General features: G+C 39.7%; 1 protein-coding gene across 2 annotated transcripts in view; it reads right to left on the bottom strand.

Moving 5' to 3' along the window:
- Positions 1-2,122: 2,122 nt before the first annotated feature.
- Positions 2,123-22,384, bottom strand: part of LOC118411917 (protein FAM214A-like) — a 27,088-nt gene continuing 6,826 nt past the window's right edge. Inside the window, exons 1-12 of one of the 2 annotated variants that reach the window (XM_035814420.1) lie at positions 18,483-18,744; positions 15,431-15,612; positions 12,902-13,095; positions 12,011-12,136; positions 9,668-11,243; positions 9,152-9,292; positions 8,611-8,696; positions 8,034-8,196; positions 7,389-7,511; positions 6,944-7,012; positions 5,353-5,531; positions 2,123-4,536 (exon numbers count right to left, since the gene is read on the bottom strand). In XM_035814420.1, coding sequence (XP_035670313.1) covers positions 4,380-4,536; positions 5,353-5,531; positions 6,944-7,012; positions 7,389-7,511; positions 8,034-8,196; positions 8,611-8,696; positions 9,152-9,292; positions 9,668-11,243; positions 12,011-12,136; positions 12,902-13,095; positions 15,431-15,595 — 2,979 coding nt within the window. In that variant the 5' untranslated portion in view covers positions 15,596-15,612; positions 18,483-18,744 and the 3' untranslated portion in view covers positions 2,123-4,379. Of the gene's footprint in view, positions 4,537-5,352; positions 5,532-6,943; positions 7,013-7,388; positions 7,512-8,033; positions 8,197-8,610; positions 8,697-9,151; positions 9,293-9,667; positions 11,244-12,010; positions 12,137-12,901; positions 13,096-15,430; positions 15,613-18,482; positions 18,745-22,384 lie in introns of those variants that run through there. The other variant, XM_035814419.1, reaches the window with a different exon arrangement.

The raw sequence follows: 22,384 nt of genomic DNA, 5'->3' as shown, positions 1-22,384 counted from the left end.
AAAAAGTAGGAAGAATAGACTACTTACGGTTGAAGTTCTACGGCGTCTGTTGTAGCTTGAAGAATGCGACAAAGAACCGTGGCAATGGTATTAAAACTGTTCAGAACTGCGGAGTCTTATATATACCTTGTACCGGAAGTTAAGACCATGTTTCTTCAGGAGACTACAGGAAGTACCCTTTTATTGGTTGACCTGTTTTTGGATACCTGCCGGAAGACCAACTGTCCTTGATCGCTTCCTTATCAAACGTCGATAACTGGTAAACCCCAGCAGCATTTTCCGCAGTCTAGAGAAGAAAAATCCCCTAACAAGTACCTACATCTTCCTGAGTTGTTCTAGGATGTTTAACAGCGCTTCTTTGCGATGTCTGATTTGATTATATGGATCTGCCGTTTGCAAAAAAAAAAAAAAAAACGTTCAACATACTGTACTTTTTGGTACTCTGTGTGTTTGTGCATTTGTTCAACTTCATGGCCACATAGATTTCATTATGAAGGCAACTTTTTTGCCAAACTTTTCTTATTCGCACGCTCGCACCAGTTTGGGGGGTCCGAGAGGAAATGTTCTCCATATAATCAAATTACTTGTAACATGACCTAAACAAAATTTAGCGAACCAGCCGTGCGCTTTGTGTCATGTTATGATTACGTTTCCATATATGTTATGAGGAGAACGACATGATTACAACATTGATAACAACACTGGAGTTTCAGTTTATGGTTTAGTTTATGAAACAAGTCAACATATTCACTTTGTAACTTCTGAATTACACCGTTTCTCAACCAATCGACACACCAACCAACAAGTTAAAGTAAGGTTAAGGTCCCATATGCATTTTCAGAACGTAGGGGCAGTGGGTTGTTATTCACTGTTTCTGGGGCATGGTATTAGGAGGCAGATCCCAACCCTCTACCCCCGCCTTTACCTCCCCAACAGAAGCCAGGTACCCATCTTTACACCTGGGTATGGAGTGAGGAAAGTTGTGTTGTTATGACTTATGTGCTTTCCTCAAGAACACAACATCTGACAAACCGTGACCTCTTTATCCCACGTCCGCTAGCCTAACCGCTAGGCCATAGATAGACGTCATTAACTACTTCAAAATACCTCCTTCCGCCATGGTAGCGCGTACATAAACCTTCCCCTGCCAACTATGCCCCAACACTCACTTCGGAGTTTCCAGTATACCTGAGGGGACTGAAGAAGTGCGTCACACTCGCGGGGTGTCTGAGTGAATTTTGGAAAAATGGGTCGCGATGCGGAGGCTAACCCTATTAAAACTCTAACCCGACCGCAAACCAAATTCTAACACTAATCTATTCCGGCTTGGCGCCAAATCTTCCTCGGCCAGTTTGGTTCAGAATACGCGGGAAAAGAGAGCATAATGCGTCGGATTACGGGTGAGTACCGTACAAAACGTTTTTTTTTGTCGGACTGGTCCAGAAAAAACGGACTTGAAAAAAATCAGTAGACCGGCGGAGACATATTTTCAGTCCTGACACACTTGCACATCATAGTATTAATCGTTGAATGATCCAAACATCTCACAGTGCAAAATTGAATATTTTCATAGATAATAGACAAAATCACTATAACGTTGTATTTGTTCAACGAGTGATGTGCAGTTAGTATGACGCTCCGGTGAATATGTAGCATTTATTTAATTGAATAAAGCTATGGAATAATCAATGTAAAATCGTATTGGCGATATTGCCTTTGCGTCATTCTCTTTTACTTCGCTTAGGAACGCCTATGAAATGCAGAAAAAAGGCTGATTGCCCTGATTGTTGCTTGCCAATGAGATGTTTTCGTCGAGAGGAAATTAGTAGCTTCAATGGGAATACATTCACTAGATCACTTTGATAGAAAGAATTAACTTAACGTTACAATCTTCCCAGTAAATAACGTTACCCTTTTGTTCCTGTATTCAAGAAGAAAGTGACAACAGTCTGGTTGCCTAGTATCACTTCAACTGCTTTGTACACTAAAGGCTACCACACTGGTGTCACTTTTACAACTACCATCCTTGTGTCACTTCCACAACTACAGTCAATGCTCACTAGTGTCACTTCTACATGCAAGGCTACCATACTGATGTCAATGCATAGGCACACCCATTACCTAATATGGTGTCTGTGTCTGACAAGGCCTTTTTATTATTTTCTTGCACATCTGCATACACTGCAATAATTCCACTCACTAACCTGTCCCAACCACTGTTGCCACTACCACCACCACTTTAGTCACTCACAACATGCCCTATAGGCTGGTTCACAGTTTGAGCTGAGCATGCATGTGACATACATCAAAGTAAAGACCCCTGTGACATTAACAAACATGTCTGAACATGTATCAGGCCCGGTCTAGACAAAAACAGTTTATATCCTTTCACCTTTGACCTTACAAATGCATAGTTCAAACCATGAACTGGACTATTGGGGAGAGAAATATGAATACAAGTGTGCAGTTGTACAAGTGTGTTATAACTCTTTAACTCTACTATAAATAACATTCACATTTTTATGATTATAAGGATTTCTACAAATGTGAAAATGTATTTCTCTCTCTGGACAATTGAATTAAATGTATGTCCATGTCAATAAATAAGCAAAAAATCTTCGGTGCATTAGGAAATATAATATCTGTGACACGTGTTAAGAAATTACTGTTCAAAGGAGGGTTATTTTTCCGGCCTAAAGAACCTCCTAAGTGCAGTTACAAAATGGACAGATCACGAGAAGGGTGGAAAGACACAGAAATAAATTAATAAATGATTCATAAGAAATAGAAACCAGCAACACATCTTTGAGACATGTTCTGAAACCAACATAAGCATTGAATCTGAAATTTGCTTTTGCCATTTTGTTAGAAGTGTGTTCACAATCACAAGTAACGTCATGTTGTTTCTTCATGTATAACAGATTGTTAAGGGCTATACAATTTCAAAAACTGAAAAGGGGAGCCATTTAACATGTTTCAAACCCCTTCCTGTTTCATCTCTTAAACTTTTCCTCCAAAATCAAATTATTCTCTCACCACAGCCGCCACGCCATGCCAAGAGTTCTATGCAGTTTTCTTTTCCTTCCGCGAGAGAAAGAAGTCCGTTCCATGACTCCGGGCGTCAACACCCCTCACAAGAAAGCTTGTCGCTGGAGTATACAACTGCATATCTTTTTAATTTGAAGTCATTCACAGCGTTTTAGCCTCCTTTTAGCTCATATAGATTTTGAACTGACTGTGTATCATTTTCCTGTAACAAATACGACCCAAAATCAGGTGACTTTAGCGTAATGCATTTGCCCCGAAATTCAAATTCGTTGAAAATTTAGCTCATAATGGCACCACCAATTTGCCAATTTCACTTTGTAACAAATATGATCAGGAAACTAGACATGATAGCTATAAAAACCAAAAAAAAAGGATCATATCGAGATTACAGGATATTTCTCTATGACACATATAACGCAATCTTGGTAAAAAGGCCTGCAATCAGGTCTAAAGCAGCTGTAAAACTCGGATGAAATTCCATCCACCTGCCGCGCGAGAAGCGAGACCGCGGAACAATTCGAACTGCATAGAAAACCTGCTCGAAAACTGTTCGATTCAGGTCATGGCGTGCCGGCTGACCACATCCATTTTGCCTGACTGCCCTCCTTTTCAATGGAATAGTCCAAGAAGTGTTAAGTCTAGAGAAACATCACTGTAAATGTACGGACATATTTTTGACTGAAAAGCAAAGGCTTCAAGTTTGTTTTCAAGCCTTAAGCTACTTCTCTATATCAGTATGCAAGCTTATGAGGTAACAGAAACAGAACAGTATACAATAAATATGAAACATAGAAACAAACGTATAAATACAATGTATCACAAAAAACTTCTCTGTCCTTTTCACTAGAATTATAACGTAACACTAATACTTCTACCAGCCTTACTTGGAAACATACTGAAAATTAATCTTAAAAACAGTAATTATAGGTCTCAATGTAAAATCAATTTGTCAATTTCAACAAATACAGAGATATAGATTTTTTAAAAAGATGTTGATATTTTGTTTTCACAATGGTTTATTTTTGTTTCTTATTTCAATCTAACACTTATTGATTCCACAGTTTTCCCTACTGATTGCCATTGTTAACATGCAACGTGGTCCCTTATTTAGTGACTTGCACAGCACAATTATATTTATACTTCATGTGCAAAATGCAGCAACTAGTTACCACTCTTTTCCTATTGGACCCACACAAATTAATCTTTCGTTTACCAAGATGTTTTTGTCTTGTCTTCATACATTTGCACCATTCAAACTGGTCTTTAACATCTATCCTTTAACTTCTATCTGCTTTAGCAAAATGTAGAGGGGCACGATGCATTGAAGCCCCTCACTTTTTGGGTGAAAAGTGCGGATTCTTGGGGACTTCGGTGAAAGACTTTAACTCGTAGTTGGTCATGCCAGCATCGACGTCATACCGCTGACGAGCGAACAATAAGCGGATGTCCTTGTGGAGGTAGATCCTTCCAGACTTGGAACTTGCAAATCTATAAAGATAAACAATAAGAAAAAAAAACATTGATTTTCATTCATCGCTAGACAGTCAATATTTCTGCACAACAAACCAATGTAGACAGCCCACAGGGCTCGAAATACTGGGTGCATGTGCACCCAGGTGCACCCAAAATTGGAGCTGTGCACCCAATTATTTTCTGTGGGTGCACAGGGTGCACCCAAATATTTTTAGTTTTATCTATGTAAAGATATCAATTTACTAAGTATACATCATATTCTTGACATGTTAGTGTTAGAAAGATAATAAAATGTGTGTCATGGTACTTGTTCAAGAATTTGATAACTTGTAACTAAGTTTTATTCTTAGGTTATTACTTAAATTTAAGTGGTGCACCCAAAAATTTTTTGGTGCACCCAATTTTTTAAGCTGGGTGCACCAGTGCACCTAATCCCAAAAATGAATTTCGAGCCCTGGCCCATCAAAATAGCTGTTAAAACAGATACAAGAGAGTTTGTTCCATTTTTGTATCTATGTTTTTGTTTTTGTTTTACATTTCTATGTTTTGACTGAGGTGAGATTGGCCTTCTACACATAGCCTTTTAAAGCTTGAAATACCCAAATTCTACTTCCAGAAAAAAACATTTCTGATTACACTAAAAATGATCCTAATTACTTGCAATTTTGCAGGATGGAAATAAAATAGGGCTTAGTACTAGGTAAAATGTTAGCAAGAAAAAAGCCTGGATTTCCAGTAGGTATTACAAAGCTAAGCAAGGAGATTATAACTAGCATAAGGCTTCATTTGTTGGAGACGGACGGGGATGAGGTGTCGCCAAAACTGACTCACCTTAGATGGACGACATATCTGGGCGTGAGTCCCTCAGCCTTGATGTCTTCGCTGGTGAAGTGTGCGGGGACATAGTAGGTGCGCTGGCGCAGGAAGGTCTGGCAGTTAGGCGGCATGTCCACCAGGTCATACTGTACCACAAACATCTTCACAACCGTGCGGTGGGGGTTGAACAGAGTCTGGGGGAAATAGCATCGTAGTTAATTGACTTTGTGCAGAAGAGGCAACTATTGATGCCTATATCTACACAAGTTCTCAGCAAGTATAAGCTGATACAAATGAACAAATTGTAAAAAAAAAAAAAAGATAAACAAAGAAAAGCGTGGAATAATGAATGAATGAATGAAAGACCTTTATTGTACATTCATGCCTCGATAATACTAATGATTGTCATCAAAGTGCATCACATCACATCCTATTGTATAACAAGCATTTGAAGCTTTTGCATTGACTATGAGACATTTAGAGAACGCCATTAATAAGATTTGATTCTCCAAAGAGCCAAATGTTTCAAACAGCATCCACTACCTTTGACAATTAGTGTTACTTTCTCAGTCACAGATGAAAGTTTATTTTCTCAGTTACTGATGAAAGACAGTGTATGCTATGTGAAATATTGACTGTTTAGAGAATTGTTTCTCAGTTCAGAGGCGGCGGCAGCAAATTTCGTATGGGGGGGGGGCGAACTTTACTGACAGAATTTTGCAGCACATGTAGCACCCGTCGCGCCTCCGGCGCGACAATCCTAGAGGGGTCCGGGGGCATGCTCCCACGGGAAAATTTGAAATCTTGACCCTCTAAAACGCAGTTTCCTGCGTTTTGACGGGCAAATTTTGCTGCCAGACTAAGCTAAGTTTAATGGCAATTCTGTAAGAAAGACACATGGTTTTTAGTAGCGAGGGCGATGCCCCCAAAATATTTTCATGATTTCAAGTGCCGAAGGTGCGAGCTGTCGCAAGGTTGGTCTGGGAAAATTCTGAAATCTGCACTCACTGAAATGCCATTTCCTGTATTTTTAGGGACAAATTTAGCTGGCAGACGATGCTAAATCTAATGCCATTTTTGTCAAAGAAAGAAATTGTTTAAGGGCGATGACCCACACAAATTTTCACCATGTCATTGTGAGTGCCCGAGGTGCAAGTTATCACTAGGGAGGTCCGGAGAAAATTTTGAAATCTTGACCGTCTGAAACGTCATTTCCTGCATTTGGGGGCCACATTCTGCTTATAAACTAAGCTAAGTACGATAGTTAAATTCAGTTTAAAAGATTTTTGAGAGCGACACTCCCGCAACATATTGTCCTGCGCCGAAGACGCGGGCCATCACAAGGGAGGTCTGGCGAAATTTTGAAATCGTGACTCTCTGAAACGCCAATTCTTGCATTTTTGCGGGTAAATTTTGCCGTTAGACTAGCTTGATTTAATGAAATTTCCATCATCAAAAAATACACAAGGTTTCAGCTTGCTTTTCTGGGGGGCGACACCCCCCCAACATATTTTCCGGGGGGGGCGGCCGTATTGTATTACACAATGCTCTACCTGAATGCCTCACCTTCATCCCTGTACAGTGTGTACATTTGTAGCTGACTTACCAGTTGCAATGTCCCCTTCTTGGGAACCTGGTATCCTTTCTTCCCCAAACCATCCAGACTAATAATACCCTACAACAAATCACATACAAACATCATTAGACAACCTGATAAACCCTACTGAAATATGCCAATAAAGCTTTCTTATATAAAAGGAAATCACATTTCTCAAGAAATCATAAATGATGATTTCATTCTAGTGCTTGAGTGCCTATTGCAACAATTATTTATATTTATACAACTAATTAATCAAACTGCATTCAAAAGAATATTAGGAAAAGGAAAACTTTGAAGTAGCACTATTTCTTATCCAGGTTGTGCTAGCTACTTTCTACTCTGTATGTAGTAGAAAATTAAATATCCCATGTTTGAATGATAAATAGATCGGATTGTAGTAGAAAGACATTCTGTACATGTTGTAAAAGACATGATGGTACATTGTACTTACTGAGTATGGTGAAGGTGCATGGTCATCAGACACTCCGTAGAATTCAGCTTGGACGTTCATCTTCACGTGTCGCGGACAGAACGAACCGTGGGCACTGCTTGCTCCCAGCTCTGCAGTAAATCCCTGACAAAACACAAAAAGCATTTATTTTTACAAAGTTATTAACACCTAAATCAATTCTGTTGAAGAGTAAGAGGTGAATCTTGTACAGTAGCTAATGAAGCTAAAGTATCCAAGATATGTAGTTGATATAAATGGTTTAAAAGCTCTTTTTTCTCATGTACAGTACATGCACCAGCTATTCAAGGTGCAGTGATAAATTGCATCACTAGGGGGCTCTTCAAAACATAACATAGCCTAACACCAACCCAGCTCCTCAAGTGAATAACACTTTACAATTTGTGTACTACCATCACTATCATTATTCCCCCTGGTACCCAAATATAGGTTTACAGATGCAACATCAGTAACCCACGAGGTATGCACACCTCAGATACCCAGATGTTCAAAACACTCTCCAAAGGCCTCAATAGCACCATTGTTGTTTTAATGTGGCAATGTTAGAATACCTGGCAGCAATAGGAGAGTTACATGTATGTCAGATGTACAATGTAAAGTATCTATCAAAGGAAGTGTCATTCCTACCTCTACAGTACCAAGTGGCTCCAGCCTTCCGTTCAGAACAGATTCTTCAAAATTACCCAGCAGGCTCATTCCCGCGCATGCCGGCGCGCTCGTGCTCAGAACCTTCTTGTGGTCGGACAGAGAGGCCAGCGCAGCCGTGTCCAGGCGCCCACAGGACGTGGAGCTGTAAAGAGACATGAAGGAAGTTCTCAACATTGATAGGAATACAGTTCAGCACCAAGGAAAGATGTTATACTAACAATATACTATTACTACAAAACTGCATGTAGTACTACTGTTACAAATATTGCAACTAGTACTACTACTGCTACTACTACAATTACTATAACTTCTACTACTACTACAGAATCTACTACAGTAACTATTACAATTAGTGCTACCACTACTGCTACAGCTGCTACAGTACTACAACAAAATACTACTACACTATCAATACAAAAGACACAACAGATAAACTATGCAAAGTTACAGTATAATGTACCAAAGAAATGTAAATTTAAACTTAAATCTATTATCAGTTGAGTTTTGCATATTTTGAAACTTCATTGATAAAAATTCCAATATTTTGACCACTCACTTTCTCATCCATGTGTTTGGCTGTTTGACTATCAGACTGTCATCAAAGTCAAAACTTTCTGAGGTTTGAGAACGTCTGGGGGGAGCCTGGAACAAACAGATACATGTTAGTCCTTCCCGCACCAAATTATATGGTGGTGCTCACTCTTAGCTCTGTTTCAATAGCTCTTGAGCCACACAATGTAGTGCAATCACTATAGCATTGGGTTAGTCACATGTCATAGTTTTGTACATGATAGACATAACCTAAACTTTCTAAAAGAAATGGAACAACAAAGATTGCATGGATGCAACTTTCTCTTTCTGAATAATCTTAGTTATAAGTGTCGTATATCTCTTTGTCTTTTTCTGTTTTAATTTGTTCTCCATACTACATCCTTCATTGTATCTATGGTACACCATAGTGCTTACTTTGTGTTTCATACAGCTACTTAAAAGTAAAAAATATTCTTAGACCCTAAGATTATTACAGTTTTGATTTTGAGTGGTCTACGTGTGATTTTTAGAACAAAACTGCACATGGACATAATGTAATATCCTACCGGACTGGAGTTGACAGGAAGGCCAGTCTTGGGGTGGAATACGTAGTCTGTACAGCTGTCCAGTGAGCGGCGGAACTTGGCCTTCTCGTCTGGTGTAGGGATAGGCTTTGCCGTGGCTGCTCTCGCCAACAGTTCTGCATCCTGTGCAAGAATTTTTGCAACTTTAGAAACTTTCCAGCACAAGTTTACAACCTTGTTTACAACACAACTTCAGCTACATACAGGGTATAGGGTATGTACTTTTACTCTAACTGATCCCAATCACAGTCTCTCAAGGAAGTTTGTTGACAGACAGTCAAATCAGGATGTTAGGAAGGTGTTAGGGAGCTTTTCCATTTACACATCCTATTTGTTGAGCCAATCCATTGATATTCTTTGGCCTCTGCGTTTCAAGACACGGTTGACAGCTTCAGTCATCATTGGTTCTTCATATTATTGATAATCCATTAATATCAGATGACCTACAAAGTTACGAGTTCTGACTATCTTTGAAGCACATATGTATGTTGTACAAACCTCTTCAGCCACCTTTGCTGGTCTCTTGATGACATCCTTCAGGAGAGACTTGCTCTTGGCAAACCCTGGTAGGAAGGCTGGTCGATCTGTTGGACTCCTTATGGCCCAACCCCTTTCTCTGGTGCCCTTCTTGGTGAGAATCTCCTTAACTCCTTGAGATACTTTATCTTCTGTCTCCCGACTAGTAGTAGGCGAGGTTACATGGTCTTTCTCTGGTATAGATAGTCTATTATGAACTTCTTCATCAAGAGTTCTTGAAGAAAGATCAATTGGGGAACCCAATGAGTCCTCCAAAAGTTTCAATTCTTTTTGCTCCCACACCGCTACTTCTTCTGCAGGCTGGAATGAGCTAGTCCTTGACATCAAGTCATCTTTTCTCTCCCAAACAATTTTTTTGGAATCAGAGTCTCCCTGATGCATGCCCTGGCTTTCCGATATTCTTAACTCCTCATCCCCGAGGAACCAAGGAATTCCTGAAGTTTTCTGAGAACACTCCTGTTTTTCTGGAGATTTCTCCAGATTGTGCTGTATACTTGACTCTTTTCTACTTGTTGAAGCTTTAGATTTTGCGTTCTGGCCTTTGAGTTTGTCATCCTGCCGACCTTTCTTTGCAGCGAGAGTTTGGAGGAATGACTCGAGTTCTGAGGGTGACATTCTCCGATCAACCTGGGAGGCAATATTTGCAACAACCTGGTCTTCCTCAGAGGGTATCGTCATTTTAGGTTTCCGGATGGGTGTGGCTTCCTCGCTTTCAATGGAAAGTCTCTTCATTTTCCAGTCAGGACTCTCGTACGAATGTGACTTACCCTTCGAGCTGTCTGAAATACCACTGTCTTCCAACAAGTCTAGCGAGTCATTTGTTGATTGTTTCGTCTCCGGTTCCGGAACAGTCGGCTGATACAGCTTTGGTAGTTGGTCCCATGTAGTCATCAAAACTTTGGGGCTTCTCTGCTCCTTTTCCAATTGGCTGAAATCGAACGGTGTCAGCAAGTGATTGGACGTTACCTCCTGATTTGGAGTACTAGTCAAGGTGGGACACTTGAAGGACTCAAGCTTGGGTGAATTTTGGCATAGCTGCAACTGCAGATGCGAAGGCCTTGACAACGGGCTATTGCAAGGAGTAGCTTCTGAGCTACTTCCACTCGAATGCTGCACTCTTCTACAGTTATCATGTAGTCCAGGTCTGAAACCTTCCCCAGTAGTGCTTTCAACTGAATTCTGCGAATAACTGGCCAAGGAAGTGGAGGACAAAGTAGGCTGGTTTGGTTTCTCACCCTGACTGTGTATTCTGGTATCCAAAGTTTTGCATTCCGCTGGTTTTGGAGGGTCCAAAACAACTCTTTGTGTTGCGCTGTATTCCGGAATATCATGCTCCCGTTGTTCTAGAACTCCGCTCGCGGACTGTTTCAGGTGGTGCTCTAGGCTGCAGGTAGGGGTGGGGATGCACTGCTTCCTAGGAAGGTAGGCCACGGTGACCTTTAACCCCCGGGAGGGAGGCACGCTGGGTACAGGGAACTGGTGAATCTCAGGCTGTTCCAGGAACTGAGCGTTGTATCCCTCCCCGGGCGCACACACTCTGCAAGGAAACATGAAAGGTACATTGATAAGGCAAGGAGCAGAATTCCTCAGTCAAAGTTATCTATCTCACCTGGGGTACAACAGGTATGCCTGTCAGCAATTTCAATGCACCCTGGGGAAAACCCTAAACATGTTTGTACGTGAACGACTTGCTTGTATAGCAAACATGTATGCTTGTACTAATGTAATATAAAGAAAGTAAGATAAGACCAACTCATTACTTGAGGATGAATAAAAAAAACTCAATTTCAAAACTAAGCATCAATCAATAGCAATCAACAAAATCTACAGATCCAATAAATGTAACATTTAAGCTGTCACAAGCATGAGACATTTGACAATAGCTGTCCCATACCAGGCATTGAGAGGCAGTCTATTAAAATTCACAGTAGACTATTCTAGCATTCAAAACCACTGCCTTTTATGTGGAAATGGACTTCAGAATTAGACATTATCGGGAAGCCTTGTATGCCGAACAGGCTGATCTAATTTCCAGTCAAAAAGTCAAGGAATACATGTATTCAAGTTCTTCTTTATCCAGACTTGGCAGCAAACTTCATCAGAAAAAGTTGTTCCGCACAGTCAAAACAAGGGCGGCTGTTACATTATATGTTGTTGAAATGACTAATCTCTAGATCAATCCAGGGTGAAGGCAGCACCCCAAATGATATCTATAGGGTGCCTACTGGACGCTGTCTACGTACTGTCTTTACCCCAATAGATCTGCTTAGAGATTATACAAAAGAGGAGTATCTGTGGACTGACCTGTAGAGGACATTTTGAGGTGCCTGTCCATGAGTCTGACTGAGCCAGGCACTCAGCTGGGAGAAGTGGATGTACGAGCGTACTGCCTGGAGCAAGGTGCGGGGGGTTTCACGTCTGCCACTCGGACTACAGGAACACAGCAGACAGACAATGTACATACATGAAGTCCAATTAAAAAGTTGGTGATACTTTATACCTAAATCATTGCTGTGGTATCCATTTCATTCTGGCCCCTTGTAGCTCTGCTTTTTTGGCAAAATGCCTGGCAATCAGAGTTTGGCATTACTGTATCAGGTACAAGTTTGGTTGCTAAAAACATTCAGTGAAGTGGAGAGGTCACCGCAAACAGGCGGCGGCACCATTTTTTAGTTGTGGGGGGTAAAAAATCAACCCATCACTAAATCGAGGGCCGAAGGCTGGAGGCGTAGTGCCGGAGGCGTGACCCTTCTAAGGGGGTCCGGGGGCATGCACCCCCGTAAAAATTTTCAAATCTAAACCCTCTAAAACACTATTTCCTGCATTTTGAGGGGCAAATTTTGCTGTCAGACTAAGTTAACTTCAATGGCATTTCTATAAAAAATACACATAGTTTTAGCTTTAGTTATTTAGGGTGACACCCCCAACATATTTTCACCATTTCGAGCGGCGAAGGCACGAGCTGTTGCAAGGTAGGTTTTGAGAAATTTTGAAATCTAGACCCTCTGAAACGCCATTTCCTGCATTTGTTTTGAGGGGCAAAGTTTGCTGACAGACTAAGCAGCACTGTGTTAATAGCATGTCATGCAGTGACACTTACAATAAGTTACATGTACAATAATCCCTTGAAAATTCTCACTTAACTGGACAAACAACTTGTTGGACAAACAACTTGTTTTTTCCTCTGTGACTTACCGTTTAGCTACCATTTGTATCGTCCACTGCTCCAATAAGATGGCAGACTGTGGATAAGCGCTCGCTAACGTTTCCACGTCCGCTGCCATCTGCTCGTAGCAGCACTGCGGACACAGCAGAACTTCCACGGACATGGGGATGTCGTTACGCCACAGGAGAAACATCTGTGATTTCAGCTGCATGGCCTTCACACACTGGGTGGGGGAGGGGGGTAGTAGCTTCATTAGGGTCAAGATATAAGCTCAAGGTGTTCAAAGTCAAATCATGTTTTATGAATAACAAAGAAACACTTAAAAAATCTTGTTGCTTAAGGAGGAAGAAAATAATCAGATAGCCCTGCATTTTCCTAAACTTTTAGTTTACAGCTCTAACTTAGTCTAAGATTTTTATTACCTTTCCCACATTTTGGGTGCCATTTGTAGGTATGCCAATGTGGAAAGCTTCATGTTGTGGTTGGAACTTCTGGTGGGTTTCAATAGTATTGCAGCAGAATATCCATTTTTCAATCATGTGCTCTGTTACATCTATACATGCTATATAAACAATGATAATAGATAATGATTTTGTACTGGCAAATATCTCTTGCTTTCATTTGGCATAGAAATAAAGGGTATTTCTTCAGAATAGTGATCTGATGTGATATATCGGGGGCCGCCCTAAGATGCCCGATTTTTTACGCGCTCGAACTCACGGCACTCCATAACAAGTTGCCAAAGGGTGGTCAAGTTTTGATCAATGAATTTTCAACACATTCATCTAAAGACCATACTTGAATTTATAAGGAAGGCATCCTTACAGTTACCCTACGCGTTACAACTGGCAAACACCGAGGACATTATCGTGAAAATAAATTCCGATTTTGAGCTGCATTAGACAGTGCGCCCTAACTTGCCACGCTTTTGGAATTTGCTCTCTTCGGAAGTTGGTGACCAATTTAGACAAACATGAATAAAAAATCTGATGTTATGATGTATTAGCTTTCTTTTGACAGTAGAATTGTGATCGTGTGTGCTTCTTGTCTCCCGCAAGGAGGGCTAAATCTTTCACAATCCAGGTCATGTTTTCATGAGAAATGGGCAAAATGCACTGAATGCGGCGGCCCAACTCACAAAATCATTACGAAAAACGACAATGCCAAAATCACAAAAAAACTCTGTGTACTTATTGGGAAACATATTCGACATCACTCTGTGAAGTTTCACTTATATAGACGGTACGAATCATTTGTTAGAGTAACAAATCTTTTGGGCGTTCGCTCGTCTGCCACCTGCGGGGCCACACTCCCTGGGGAAAACAACAGCGGTGATGCTTATGTTTTTTTCTAAGGCCGGTCTTCTACTCAACAAACATTTGAAGACCAATATTTGTAGTGTTTTGTGAAGCTTTATTTCTTATGTGTATGACAGTTGTGTGGCTGTTTTGTACTGGTTGTATATTTAGAGACACGAGCCACCAATACCTTAGTAAGTAACAGGTGACCACAGTGATTCAGCGCTACCAACATTGTTGTGAAAATTCTGTCTTCAAAAAGAAGGGAAGTGAAAACGTGTACATATTTTTTTAATGGAAAAAAAACAGCTGTTTTGTTTGGACTTGGTTTATTTACCTTTCTAATCATCATAGTCAGTGGCATCAAACATGGCGTACTTATGCATAATAAGATCAGCAAAAAATCTGGGCATCTTAGGGCAGGGCACATCTTAGGGCGGCCCCCGTTTCATGTTGTTGCAATATCAAAATGTATTTTGATATATCAGTAAACAAAACAAAAAAACAAGAACAAAATATAGTATGGGCAACCTATTGCATTTTATGTATAATTCCCAGGTTGCTGAAAGCAACATGGATTAAAAGTCTTTGTTTGGGAAGCCACACTAAGATACAGGTTGCCAATGTCCAACCATTTCATTTAAGTTGAATGTAATTTCAACCCTACCAAAACCTGTGACATCAAGATACTCAATTCCTTGTTTTATCATAAACTGCCACACAGACACAACCACAGTATCAGCAGGAACTCAATACACAGGACAAGGATCAAGCTACCATTAGACAAAGGATGTGAGGGCCCTGAGCCAAAAGGTCTAAAGCTCATCAGATATGACCTATAGGCCAAAATAATAGGGCTTTGTGTTGAGCCCAACATTTGCAATATTTTTTTTTCTGATGGATGCAATTTTTTTTTCTGATGGATGCAATTTTTTCAGATACTGTCAAAACCTTATTTCCCGTACCAACCCTGTTATGAGCATTTATTAGATTATCTTTTAAGGTGTATATACATAATAGTAACAGTTTTTTAGTAGTATGTTAAAAAGCATACCCTTGAAAGTTTGAGTTGTTTTTGCATAGCACTAAGTTCTAATTCAGGGTTATTGTCCACATACTGTAGATGAACTCATAATCATATCTACCTATCAAAATGTTGTTGTAAATTTTTGCATTTTCAGCTTTAAGTGCTGCCTTATTATAAATATCAGATTCTATGATGACTACAGATTTCTGAGTTGTACGCCATTTGAGTCTTACCTTAGAGTCGTTTTCGCTACACACGTGTGCCGGGGAGCCTGCGGGCGGCGGACAGTGCTTGCCCTCTGTCCGACCCTTCAGCGAAGGTTCGGGCCCCCTTCCATCAGTCACCAACATGCCTATATCTACAAACAGCTCGTACGGATCCACCTCTGGCTCTTCCATCTCACTGCTGTCAAGACCTGCAGAAACAGAAGACAAGATAAGTCACTACTCACTAGTGGTTCCAGAAGATTTTCTGTAACAGTAATCACACAGATTATGATTTTGTTAGTTTTGGTCCGTCCCGCACAATATAATTGTATGGTGCATAGGGTGGCACCCATCTCCATTTCTGTAGCCCTGGGCCACACAACTTTTGTGAAATCACTAAAGCAGGGAGCTTAGTCCACTGGTAGTGGTGTGTGTTCAACTACTATACTCAAATGTTGAATGCTAAGCAGAAAAAGAAGCCTGTACCATTTTAAAATTCAGATGACTCGGACAGAGGTCCTGACCAATTTTGAACTGTTCCTAACTACACACTCATCCTGACAATTTTACACGTGTGCCCTTCAGCTCACAAAGTGCCCTTCAGCTCAGGTACACAATGAACAAAGGGCACATTTTGGGGCCAGGTTTGCATCAGTAACTTCAGCAGACATTACACACTATAACGAGACCCTGCAGCAGTGTGTAAGTGTACCTTGTTATGTTGCCGCTTTATCTGTACCGACTGATTTAAATAATAACACTTTGATGTCAACCACCGAGCCCTTTCCTGCATAATTCTCTTGGTTGGTTCAACAGAATTTCAAGCAGGTGAAATTGGACAATATGGCAGTAAAAATGTCTGGCTGGAAAATAATGACTCTTGGATTGGCTGACTTTGTGTCAAATTGTGAATTTCTTTTTACATATCTGAGTTGTAATATTGAATGTAACATATAGAATACCATTTTATTGATTGCAAGGTTTTATATTGTTCATTTGGCTGGGATTGTCTTTAAAAATCAACTAAAATCAACACTGTGACTGTTACATGCTCGCACTTTGGGTAAAATGTAATGGCTAATGACGAAATATTCAAACATTCTTACTCTTAGAGGTCCAAGAACATGATTAACAGATAATACAGTGATATACCAACTTAAACATACTTGAAGAAATGCCATGATTGGAGGTTCACAAGAAATAGAATGACTCCATGTACTTACACATGTACTTGCACCTGACCAGATAACAGAAATATAGACTGGCTGACTTCCTGTTAGACCTTAGTCACATGGAACATGCACTGTGAACAATTATTTCTGACTCAGTTTTCCTGCTATGACTCACACAAGGTGCTTTCCCCTTAACTTAAGGGTACAAACATACATAAGTACATCATAGCTAGTGGCAATGCACCTTGCTAGAAATTTCAACTTACCTTTTTTTACAAGTACATGTATTTGAATTATTTTTTACTACAACATCTATTTCTAAGCAATTGTAAATTTAGCTTTGGACTAGTGTTCTATTCTAAGGGGTACAATCATGAACATGCAGCTACATGTAATTTCTGTTACATGAATTTATTATATACAAATGTAATATCTAAAAATATCACAGGCTACTGGATGCCAGACTGTTTCCAGGGCTTCTCCCACTGCAAAATTATTCCCTGGGAAAACTAAGTTAACAGTGATTCACCTGATATATTCACAAGCACATATCACAACACTACTATTAGCACTTCTAATGGAAAAACTATTATCCTTTTTATTTTTACAGTCAATATTTAAATGGCCATTTAAGGCAAAAACATGAGCATTCTACTGATATATGTACCATCTACTTTGAAACCCTTTCTAGATTTGTCAGATCAATTTTGAACATTAGAAACTGTCTTCAGAACCCCTCTCTCCATTCCTGATGGAAATTTGCTTGTTGTCGGGACAGACAAGAATTCCGTGTTCTATCTATCTATAATCCAGACCGTATCTAGTCTGAGAGAAATTGCCAACCAACATGTAGCAGCTGTTCAGTAATTAAAAAGACACAAAATCCAGAATGGGCTGACCATGAATTGATAGCAGATTAGCTACAGGCTGATAAGCACATAGAGACTTGAACCAGGGACACACAGATCCTAATCCTATAATTACCCACAGCTTGAATGCAGGACTAGAAGACAGAGGTCATGGTGACTTCTCCTGACTAGTTTTGTTGTACCCTGTCTGGGTAAGCAACAATGCCTCAGCGAGAATAACCTTTGACCCATCAGCTGTACCATGTACACAACAGCTGATACAATCAAACCTACCACAATGAGGATGTATGTACAAATGTACATGTATGTACTATGTCTAAAACATGGTGTGAAATTAAGCAGGATATGAAAGGCTGGAACACTGTAGTTTGCTACTGACAGCTTGAGGCTAATGCTTGCTTGAATTGTGTACAGAGAATGTTGCAAAATATGGAATACAGGAATAAACCTTAAGTTTGCGAATACACAACTGAACAAATAGATAGCATGCATGACAGCTGATGTAATTCAAACATACAATTTACATAGTCTTATTACTCTTAAACACTTACTGTTGTTGTACTACATTTGTAGCTCAGGCTGATGACAAGTTTTATATGATTATCATATTAAAGTACATCAGTAAAAATAATATTGTAATAATATTTAAGAATCAACCAAAAGGCATTCAAATTAATGATGGAAATAGATAAGAAGGTGGTATCAGGTGAAACATTTCATCCTTGATCAAGGACGTTATATCAGATATAACGTCCTTGCCTAGATGATGTGGCATGTCCAATGACAATTGACTCATGAGCCAGCAGATGCATTAAGAAAATGATCAGCTGCTCTGCAATATGTTAGTCTAGTGTCCAGCCAGGTACAGCTTACGGCTAGGGTAGAAACCCGTGGGAACCAGGCAAGTCACATATTATACTTAACAAGTGGGAATGCCATGTTGGGATATCTGATAGGATGAAATAGACTGAGATGTTTTTGTTATGAATTTATAATGAACTTGGCAAAGACAGAATGTCAGGTTGACCTAATTCTCACCATTCTGGAAGTCCAGAAGGCATCTCCATTGACCATGTCTCAGATAAAACTACTGCCCATGTCTTCCTCACAGTTCTGTACAGCCTATGGTTCCAAACAACAGCCTGGGGGGGACAACTGCCACAGATTAAAAATTCACTACTACCTTGGGCAAACTCCAGACTACACCCCTATATGGCAAACACGAATGGTATGGCCTGCCCAGCAACAGGACTGATTTGCATGCATAAAAGGCCGTCAATCTGGCAGGTGCCACGTTAGATACAGGTAGGTCAACAATCCAGGCAGGTAAGATGACTGTTAACCTTTGAAATAAGTGAAGGTCAAAGAAAATTGCAGTCAAATCTAAGGCTACCTTTGAATCACACAATTCCACGAAATTTAAACCGTGACTTCTGATACTATAGTATCCATATACACATACATACACACTATTCCAACCTGCCAGCAACAAGGCCAAAGTAGCCATCAATCAGTCTTTAAATGGTCATAGCTCCGCCTTCCTGGGAACCTCTTGAGCCCAAGGGTCAGGCAATTTGCATATGAATACACCAGCTGTTTTAAGGGTAATACCACCCTGTGCTGCCATGAGTATTAAGTGTGTGGAGCCTTTTACCTAAACACTGAGGCAACAAAGCAGGTAACTTTGTGTTCCATAGCAACACTGGTGTGTGCTCAATTCAATACAAGAGATGCTCGCCTGCTCAGCAACTTTCTACAATCCCTCAACAAGAAATAAAGGATATGATTTGTGCATTGAAATGCATGACAATCTTACGTTAAGGTTAAAAGCTGAGTCAATTTGATAGACACTTGGTCTTCAGGAATCATACAATTACAGTACCAAATGATGACTTTAAAGTCGAAGAAGAAAATTGACAAACCATTACACATACAGTATTCAAACTGTCTTAAAGTTTTTCATTCTTCAAGTCTGATAATCTCCAGCATCTCTGCCCAGGGGTATTATGACTCAATAAATAAAGTATATCTTTGGTTTTTAAAGAATCTTTGTGTGGATACATCACCCATTTAAAGCAGCTCATTACCTAGAGTCTCAGGAAATGCAGCTATGATAAAAATGGTGATATTCTTCAACATTTCACTTGTGAATATTGATATTATGATTATGATATAAAATCTTAAGATTGCATTTCTGTCTAAGTGAAGATGTTGAACGAGATCATGGGCTCCACTACAAAGGAATCTTCTGTACGTCATCAAATGGTTGCAGAGGTTTTAAATTTTCACGAGGACCTCTCCAGTGACTGTGAATAATGCATCTCCAATTCGTGTATATTACGGTAACTTTATTTCAACTGTAAACTTACAACACCAATAAAGATGTTCCCTTCTACTCCAAAAAAATCAAGTCCCCTCAATAATGAATTCCAAGTGTATTCACAGCCGCAGCATAAAAGAAAAACAAGAGAGAGAGAGAGAGTAATATTTAATATAAGTTATGATAACACATATATTTCAAAAGAAAGCCAATATCACCTGAGTTTTTTTACTCTGTGGTATCAAGGAGCTTTTATCTGGTATGAATCTACTTGCAAAATCTGGTAACCAAAATTGTACATTGTGCAAATATGAATTATTCAGAGAGTGCGGCTGCAAGACTCCCACTTAAACATCTCCATCTTTCCAATAAATCTCAAGTGTCCTTCTACATAAAAGATACCTATTTCTTGGCAAGAAAGACTATCGCATCAAAATTTTATGGGCTAAAATCTACAGTATGATGGTCTGAATATGTTTCTATCCTCTTGAGATCAGCATAATAGGTTATCGATTGATGTGTATATGATATAGTCGGACCAGACAATTAACTTACTGAAATAAATCAATATTTTGGCCTCTACACTATGGCTATTACAATAACTGCTGCATGTCTTGAAATGGTAATATATACTACCAGTAGTAGTTCAATCCTGGACATCTTTCAAGTTCCCATCTTAGCCCCCTTAATTTCCTTCATCATGTATTCATCCCCTAACAGTAACACTTTTTATTAAAGAAACACAGTTGACCTACACGATAGTACAGAGCATATTCATGTGGCATCATTGGGGTGCCCGCTGCTATGTTGATGCACTTCAGTGAAACATACCAGTAGATGAAATGCTTTTAGACAGCCAAGAGATTCTGAAGTCCTTTAATTTCATCCAATGACTTTTACTGAGCTCAGTCTCAGAAAAGAGTGACAGAATTATTTTTTTGGATAAGCTATGAAAACACAAGGAAGCTGTGTAGTACTACATTTTAGTCTGTATAACAATGTCTTGCTGTCATATACATTGCAGACTGATCCTCCAGCAGACCAGACCACACCAGTGAAAGGGCTGTGAAGAAGATTGGTTTGGACTGTTGAGTTCATTATTTCATTACATGAAAATGTAAATGGTTACATAACAGTGAAAATCACAGTGATTCAGGGTCAGGTTTAAGAGTTCTTTTCCATACTCCAAGAAAAGGTTTCAGTTGGGGCAGAATTTCTTACAGCTACCTCCCTCATGGGTTAAGGACTAGACAGCGGGAAGAAATCCCAGTGTCATTACTATTGCCAGCACCCCCCAACAAAACTTCTGCTTGTTATTTGCTTAGGAAGGCATTGAGACAGCTGTGAATTAGGCTTCAAGGTTAATGATTTAGCTTGGGACCCAGATGGAGAATACAGGAACCATACATTGTACTTGTGGCTTTACCCTGAACTTTACAGGGTTCTTTTAACTTTATCTGAAAAACACACTGTAACAATATTAGCATGGCTCCAGACTAACTTTTTGGCCTAGGAGCACCGCGCTCCTAACTCCTAAAACTTAGGAGCACCAGCAAAAATCTAGGAGCACCACTATAAAAATTGGTAGTAGAAGCAAAAAATCTAATAATCATTATTGATAACCTGGAATATCATATTTTAATACAGTAATTTAAAAGAAAAAACAATCTTGCTTTAAATATGGTGAAAGGCCTACATTGATGTGGTGGTTCTTGGGATAGGAGGACAAATCACATAATTTTTTTTGCTACTGACAGCTGCTTTATTCAGACTCGGCTCTTGTACCTCCAGCCTTGTCAGGCATGACTGCTGAAGAACAAGTTTTAAATGCCAAAAAAATGAGTTAATCAAACTTGCAACATAAGGATTATCAAAATTAATTCAATACTGAAACCAAGTTACACAGACAAAAAAGTAATTATGCCTTCTTATTGTAAGAACAATGGAAAAATAACTGATTAATCCCAAATTACCATTTAAATCGAAAAAAATAAACCACAAATAAGTATAAAGTACAAGTGTGTGACAAAATGGGTGAAATTGAACTGAAAGTGGAAATAGTGCAGGCGGCTCTCCAACACCAAGATCGTACACCAAGATCGTACCTCAAGACTGTTTTCTTTCCACCCTACCACTTTTTTTATAAAGGCCTACTTGTTCACTGTCACAGGGGCTGCAATATTGTTGTCTAAAAAGACATGTTACATAAGTTTTGTTACTGCCTACTGGACCTCCACTTACCGTGCTGTCATAGCTTATCATACCATACCATACTATACCAAGGAGGTTATTTCCTATACATGAAATCTCCTTGGCCAAACCAATATATCATGTATACTCTCAAATTTCCCTATCTGTTTGGACAAAGGGAATAGATAAAGGTCCAGTGAAAATACATTTTTTAAACCTCCTTAGTACATGTAATTGAAGACAGACAGACACATGGCAGACCTTAATGAGGTGTGACCACCCCTGTTGACCATCCCTGTCAGGGGAAGAAACTGACACCTGGCAGGCGACAACCTTTCCCTGCAAAGATTCTACTTGGCTGGATGATAAATGATGATTAATTGTGAGACTGTGGTTACAGATCTGGTCGCATGCAGGGGATTCTACTCGT

The sequence above is a fragment of the Branchiostoma floridae genome, chromosome 3 (assembly GCF_000003815.2).
Source record: "Branchiostoma floridae strain S238N-H82 chromosome 3, Bfl_VNyyK, whole genome shotgun sequence".
NCBI classification, from domain to species: Eukaryota; Metazoa; Chordata; class Leptocardii; order Amphioxiformes; family Branchiostomatidae; genus Branchiostoma; species Branchiostoma floridae.
This window is presented reverse-complemented; position numbering and strand designations above follow the sequence as displayed.